Source organism: Cryptomeria japonica, chromosome 8 (genome assembly GCF_030272615.1).
Source record: "Cryptomeria japonica chromosome 8, Sugi_1.0, whole genome shotgun sequence".
Taxonomy (NCBI): Eukaryota; Viridiplantae; Streptophyta; class Pinopsida; order Cupressales; family Cupressaceae; genus Cryptomeria; species Cryptomeria japonica.
Window position 1 is genome coordinate 22,830,664 of NC_081412.1, and position 7,059 is coordinate 22,837,722.

The 7,059-nt window shown below is 34.2% G+C and overlaps 2 protein-coding genes across 2 annotated transcripts; both read right to left on the reverse strand.

Moving 5' to 3' along the window:
• Nucleotides 1-2,758: 2,758 nt before the first annotated feature.
• LOC131074184 (naringenin,2-oxoglutarate 3-dioxygenase-like) lies at nucleotides 2,759-3,884 on the reverse strand. Its single transcript, XM_058010749.1, has 3 exons — nucleotides 3,789-3,884; nucleotides 3,380-3,703; nucleotides 2,759-3,244 (listed from the first exon to the last, which is right to left on the reverse strand). Exons 1-3 carry the CDS (start codon nucleotides 3,882-3,884, stop codon nucleotides 3,221-3,223), a joined length of 444 nt encoding a protein of 147 aa, XP_057866732.1. The 3' UTR covers nucleotides 2,759-3,220.
• Nucleotides 3,885-3,892: 8 nt separating this feature from the next.
• On the reverse strand, nucleotides 3,893-4,511 carry LOC131074180 (naringenin,2-oxoglutarate 3-dioxygenase-like). Its single transcript, XM_058010745.1, has one exon. It carries the CDS (start codon nucleotides 4,378-4,380, stop codon nucleotides 3,916-3,918), a length of 465 nt encoding a protein of 154 aa, XP_057866728.1. The 5' UTR covers nucleotides 4,381-4,511; the 3' UTR covers nucleotides 3,893-3,915.
• Nucleotides 4,512-7,059: the final 2,548 nt, after the last annotated feature.

Here is a 7,059-nt window from a genome sequence, read left to right on the forward strand (position 1 = left end):
CTTTTTAACACAAAATGATTGAAATGAATCCGAACTCAACAAGTTTTGTGAATGCAACTAAAACTTTTATACAAACATTTAACTTGTTTCAAAAGAATCCAATAAAATTGTTCAACTTGATTTACTAAACAATCTGTCTATGCTTTGTTGTAACACAACTTTTCACAAGAACCAACTTTGCTGAATTTGAACATTCAAATGTGAAGTGAAACTGCAGAAAATAATGACAGACTCTTAACCATAAGAATACTGAATAAAATAGTTTTTGCAATAGAAATTACAAACTGAACTAAATGAATGATTTGAGAAAACTAAGTATCAGAGCTTGACACATTTAATGAACATATAAGGCTAAACAGAGAAAGACAAATGACACCACATAACACCAAGATTTCCTGAGTGGAAAAACCCTCATGGGTATAAAAAGCCACTCGAACCTGTCTTCTTTATTCAATCTCAAAACTTCAACTGTTTACAATGGTGGAGTCCAACTCAACACCTCTTTTCATGTCTAATCAACAAAACACTATACACTATCAAGGTTATGTAATTTCAATTGACTTCTGCAATTACACAATCTAATGACAGTATACAGCAGAAAAATGTGCAATATAACTCATTTCAGAATACAACTAAAATACCAGTACTTTCATAAAACAACAGCTACAAATATGGTTCTCAAGTTCACAATGTCAAAACTAAAGTCTTTGTTGCACTAACCAGAGATGAAAATTTCATATATATGCATATACAGAGGTTTTCTATTTTTACCACAAAAATATTTCAATGTTGTTCTATATGTGTTTTTCCATCATCAACAAATGCTTAAAGTTGTGTATATGTAGAGCAGATACTAAGTACATGTTAACCCTGAGTTCAGTGATACATTCGAACTAGGGTTTCCATCATTCAGTTTCTTTTCAAACTGAAAAACCTCTTTTCTTTAACCAAACTACTAGGGTTTCCATCCTTTTCAATCAAAGATCAGTTATAAATAAAAATACCAACTCAAGCTAGAGTTTACATTTTTTTGACAAGTATGAAACAATAACTACTTTCTCAAAGAATTTTGAGGAGAACAAGACTTTGAAAAATGTAGTCTTTCAAAAACTAATTATTCATTAACCAAAACTAACCCTGCAACGAAAAACTTTTGGTTCTTTTCATCAAAGTAAAGTAGGGTAAAGAAAATGTTCATAACAACAACCTTTTTCACATTTTATTTTCAATTTGTAGATTCACCTTCGGATAAAAACAAAATAATGCAAAGATGTTACCTCAATCATGGCGGTTCAAACTGAAAAACAAATCCCATGAAAATATCAGTTACCTCCACTTTCATCTCGTGATGAGTCCAAAAACCAACTTGCCATCCATCATTGTCAAATATATTAGAAACCCATGACAATATTTCAGTCGAAACACATTGAATTTGAGGCTGTGTATGTACCATGGTGGCTAGGGTTCGAGCAACTTAGTATAAGCACTTTTCTTTTTACTTAAGCTTCCTTTCACTTCGAGACTAAACCAAAACTAATGATTGTTTTAAGTCCGTGAAACAAAATTTATCATTTTAAAGTCATTCATTAGCACCGGCAATATGATTTAACTCACCCAGTTGTTCGTGTACATGTCACTGTCCACGTGACATATCAAGTGGCAAACTGTATGTAAATCAACAACTGTCCAAGTCATTGTTTGCATTTCAAAGAATATTGTTGACCATTCAAATCTTTTACAATGTCGTTGCCAAAGTCTATCGACAATATGTCGATACCAATGCAATAATATAGAGCTCGACACAACAATATAGTCGACCAAAATAACAAATGAAATGCATTTAACAATGTCATTATAGCCTAATGGTCGACTTAAAGAGTTTAACACTTACTCTTAACACATATCAAAGAAACCTGATGATATAATGAAATGTGTAACAATTAACCCCACTACATAGATAAGAATGATCAAAATAAGCTCAATTCAAATGAACATTTTGACCAAATACTGCTCTATACATATGAGCAATGTGACTAGAACACAAAAATAATGTGATCAATTCACATTTCAATAATAACCATCAATTACCGAAATAATCACCAAGTGAATGGATAAAGAAATGATATGTCATATGTAATGTGCTAAACTGAAATAAGATATACCTTCTCACATGTCATCACCTGAAAAACATATAAGAAACAATGAACACATAATCCTCCTATCTACACATGAAGTCCAAACACATCAATATCAAATCTGAATATGCACAAGTTACAAAAACTGAAAGTAGATCATCATAACCACTGACTACCAAAGATCAATGCCCATACCGAATCCAATACCAACAGTTTGACATCAAAGACATCACAAAGGAAAAGCCAACACAAGATAAGGCTGGCGCTCTGCCAGCCATGAGCATAAGATTTGCAGTAAATAGATTTGGTAAAAAGACCATTTGAAGAAACTTCCAAGAAAATGCAAATTGTAGTTATAAAACTGATTCACACAATCTTTTCAAGCATCCTCTCAACCAATGCCAATATGAAACCTTTAAAACCTACCAAGCAAAAATCAGATCAATAAAAATGATGATTGAATTGAAAAAACTCAAGCCCAACCATAAGCACAAGATACATAAAGAAACCAATCATCATGCCAATGAAATTCTTCCTAATGAATAAAACAAACAAAATACCAAGTAAAAAAACAAACAAATGAGTTCAATAGATACCCAAGGGCATCCTTACCTAGTTTCCCCAAATTTGAGAGTGTAGCCAAACTGGCAATTCCAAGCATCTCTAGTACTTTAAGTGATCCCATTTGGACATTTTCATATCCTCAATGGATTTTCCATAGATATCAAGGGTCTCTCAATTATCTCTTATGAATTTGTGCTTTATCTTTGAATGTCTAGAAACCAGACAGACCACCAGCAAATTAATGTATAAATCTTAATGCTTTCCAGACTTCAATGTATCTAAACTGTACTATTTATCTTCTTCCCTTCCATCAATTCTAGCTTTTTTACTCTCTCTACGATGTGCTGGGTCATCTTTGTGTCATAAAACTCTTTGTAGATGTATCGTTCAAATTTGATGGGATGCTTATCGTCACCAATCCCTCCAGTGGATAAACTATCGAATTTGGATTGGGATTGTAGAAAGCTGCTATGGACAATCTTCTTGTGCTCGAATTCAACAAAGCCTCACGATCCGTGCTCTTAAACATGCCATTGCCTAACAACCTGTAAATATGTTTAATGATCAGCCCATCTGCCATTTCCTACTTTCTTTCAAAGTAAAATCACATAGAAGTAACATATAATAGTAAATGAGAACGTTGGAGAAACTTGATGAGAAAGATAATAAGACACACTTACATGCATCTGATCTCCCAAATTCACTACAAATGCCCCATCGATTGGTTCCACAGTAACCCAAGTTCTGCCATCATCTTTGGTGTCTTGTAGTCCGCCCACTTTGTCTTGCAGCAACAAAGTTATGGTCCCCGGATCTGTGTGTCTCTTCAATCCTAGTGTCAAATCAGGTCGAGGGTATTTTGGGTAATAATTCAACAGAAGCTTCTGTTCTGCATCTCCACACGCATTCTCTATGGCTTTAGACTCCAGTCCAAGAGCTTCAGAAATCAGCTCTAATAACTCTCTTGCCAGCTCAAGGGTAGCAGCGCTGTAATCTGCAATAATCTTCCTGCAACAAAAATCAACCTTAATTTTTTCATTTATGTGGGACGTAATTGAGTGTGGTTTTCATTTATCTCATTAAACTCACTGAAAAAAGTACTTTATCTTCTTTATATTGATAATGATCAGAGATATAATGGCAAAAGTCAAAAACAATAAATGAATGCACAGCTTTAAAAATCATATCTTTTAGATTGTAAACTGTAAACCCAAAGTTACCTCATAGTGGGTATTTTAGAAGGCCATACATTTAGGTCCCGAGGCAAGCATCTGGTAACGTAGAGCTCTCTCCAATCCATTAGAAGGTCATCCTTGATAAAGCTACCATTACCATAGTCAAGATAGCTTCCGGGCTTCAAAGCATACTCTAGCTTTTCCTCCAGAGGAAACGAGAAGAAATCCATGGCGTGGCTCATGATGAGGTTTGTGAGACCCGTTGGAACTTGGTGATCCACAACCTGGAAAATTCCCCACTCTTGACAAGCCATTTTCAGCTCGGCTCTTACTCGATCTCTTCCATGCCCCCGAGAGCTGAGGAGGGAAATGACAGGGATGTCATGGCAAAAGACATTGTGTGGGACTGTGGGACGCTCGTTCTCATCTTTGACGAAGCTCAAAGGCAACTCTTTAATGCCAGATTCTGCTAAGCTTATCACATTCTCTATCCCAGCAGGTGCCATCCTATCCTAATTTCTGTGCCACACTAGTAAACAAGTCTCAGAATTGAGCTTTCTTGCCTTGTTGAGAAGGATATTATATTAAACTTAATCATATACAAATTAAATTTAATCGAGAAATTTGTGGCAAAATACGAAGCGTGGGATGCTTTCTGAGATTGGTAGACTTTATACACGAAAATCATCTACTCAAAAGTTGATAACACCCTTCCAAAGTTTATCAGAAGAAACGAAACTCATTTAGGACTCTAAAGTGATTTCACTGCTTAGATTTGACGACCACTTATGCCCAATGATTTCATTTATTGATTGTACAGTTTAAAAAGGTTAAAATATGAGTACTCATTACTACAATCATTTTTTTTGGCCTTTTTCAAACCTAATCGTATCCAATTAGTAATATGCTGCAATCACTTATTAAAGAATCATACTTATTATTGACAGAAGCTTATGTGCAGCCCATGCCCAATAATGCACTGGAATAATGACCTTCATTTATATACCACATCATATATATGTGTTTAGGCAATGTAAAAAATAGACAGTAGAAGCAAACACTAGTTTTTGTTTTCTAAGTTTGAGCAACGGCAGTTGTTTATTTTATATATAAGAGTATGTTGAAACATATTCTGTTTTCTTTGCTGCATTTTTCTTGTAAGAGCGGCAGTAGCTCTATCTTTGTTTTTCTAATAAAGGTTGAGAAGTTTTAGTTGGATCTATTATAAAAGCTGAGTTTTTTTAATGTAACTTTTTGAGTCAAAGCTTTATATTGATCAAATGAGTTTGCTTATCAGTTGATTATTTGCATTAGCTATTTTCTTTGTGTTTTACCTTCATTTGATATCAAAGCCAAGTTAATGACATTTTCTTCTAGCACAAGTCTTATAAAATCCCAAAATTCTCAAGATTAATGGAAAAAATTATGAATATTAGTCAATTTCAATGAGGGCTTTATTTTGCTCTCAAGATATATAGGATCTTGTAGAGAATGTATTTACCTACAAGGTAATTCCGTGATATATAGCAGAAGAACTAAAAATGATCTTCATTCTAGAGTATTCATGAAAAAATGGAGTTTTTGGGCATATTGATTCTCTGACCAGAGGCAGCCTCATAATTTGACGAGATACCCTACCACACTTAGCCTCCCAAATGGAAGCTTCTCCCAAAGTAATGGTATCATAGATAATTTTTTGATGAGGACAAACCTACAAGGGGAAGGAAGGGGAAAGGCCTTTAAGGTTATCTATAGACATAGAATTCAAGATAAAACATTATGAAGGCCTCCAACATAATAATGGAGAAGGATGGGGATATAGGATCATCTTTTCTTATGCCTCTCAAATTGTTGAAGAAACTAGAGGGAGAGCCATTAATGATTACAAAGAAATTTGGAGTAAAAATGAGTTGCCTGGTAATTTGAACAATTTTAGAACCAAATCCAAAAAGCCTTCATAACTTTTAGAAGGAGTTGCTAGTTCATTGTATCATAAGTTTTGAGGAGATCTAACTTAAGTATAAAACCTTCCTTTTTATTAATTGAGAGAGTCGATGTTATCATGCATAATGAGGATCAAATAAAGAAACTAGTGACTAGGAACAAATCCATTTTGCTACATAGAAATAATACCAAGGCAAAAATCCTTGATTATAAGCACCAATTTAACCTTCAAAATTATTTTATAAATTGAATTACAAAAACTAATAAAATGAAAGTAACCAAAGGGTTTAGCACTTTCAAACTTAGGAATAAGAAAAACAAAAGTGGTATTAAGCTCCTTTCAAATAGATCTACTACCAAAAACTCCTTGTCAACCCAAGTAACATCTTTGGCCATGATATCCCAGTAAATATAAAAGAAGAACGTGGGGAAGCCATTCAAACCAAACACTTTATTTCCTTCAAAAGAGAAAATAGTAGCATGGACTTCATCCTTTGAGGAAATCCTACTCAAAGATCTATTCATATCCTCTATAATCAGATTACGAATCTCCCTAAGAAACTACTCTTGGCCCTACACATCCAAATTATTCTCATCCATAAGCAAATTAGATTAAAAAAAAAAATGTTGCATGCATAATATCCTCATCCTTGTCAAGAGTTATCCCATTATGAAGAATAGCTTTAATTCTATTAGTGGTCATGTGCTTCAACATAGAAAGATGAAAAAACTTAGTATTGCAATCTCCACATTAAAGCCAAAGGGTGTGTGATCTTTGCTTCCAAAATTCTTCCTCCTTTGAGATAATATCATGAGTACTAGATATAAGATTGATTTCCTTCTCAATAAGTTAAGGAACTGCACCATTGACCTAGATCAAATTCTTGACAACATCAAGGTTGCTTTTAACCTTCTTGTTAGAGAGAAAAATGTGACCAAAAGTAGATTTATTCCTTTGCAAAATATTTGACTTGACCAAAGAAAGCTTCTGAGAACCCCTAAACATAGTTTCTTCATCCATATTCACCTTCTACTATTCATGAATCTTACCTTTGACATATGAGTGTTGGGTCCACATCTTCTCAAACCTCAAAGGAAAGCCTTTCTTACGCCCCGTAACATCAGTTGAAAGAGAAATGGGGAAGTTATTTGAACCCACTCTAGTAAGAGAAAAGAGATCACAAGAGTAGGAGAGCATCTAATCTGGTGAGATAAGTGCCCTATCTAACTTGACCTAAATA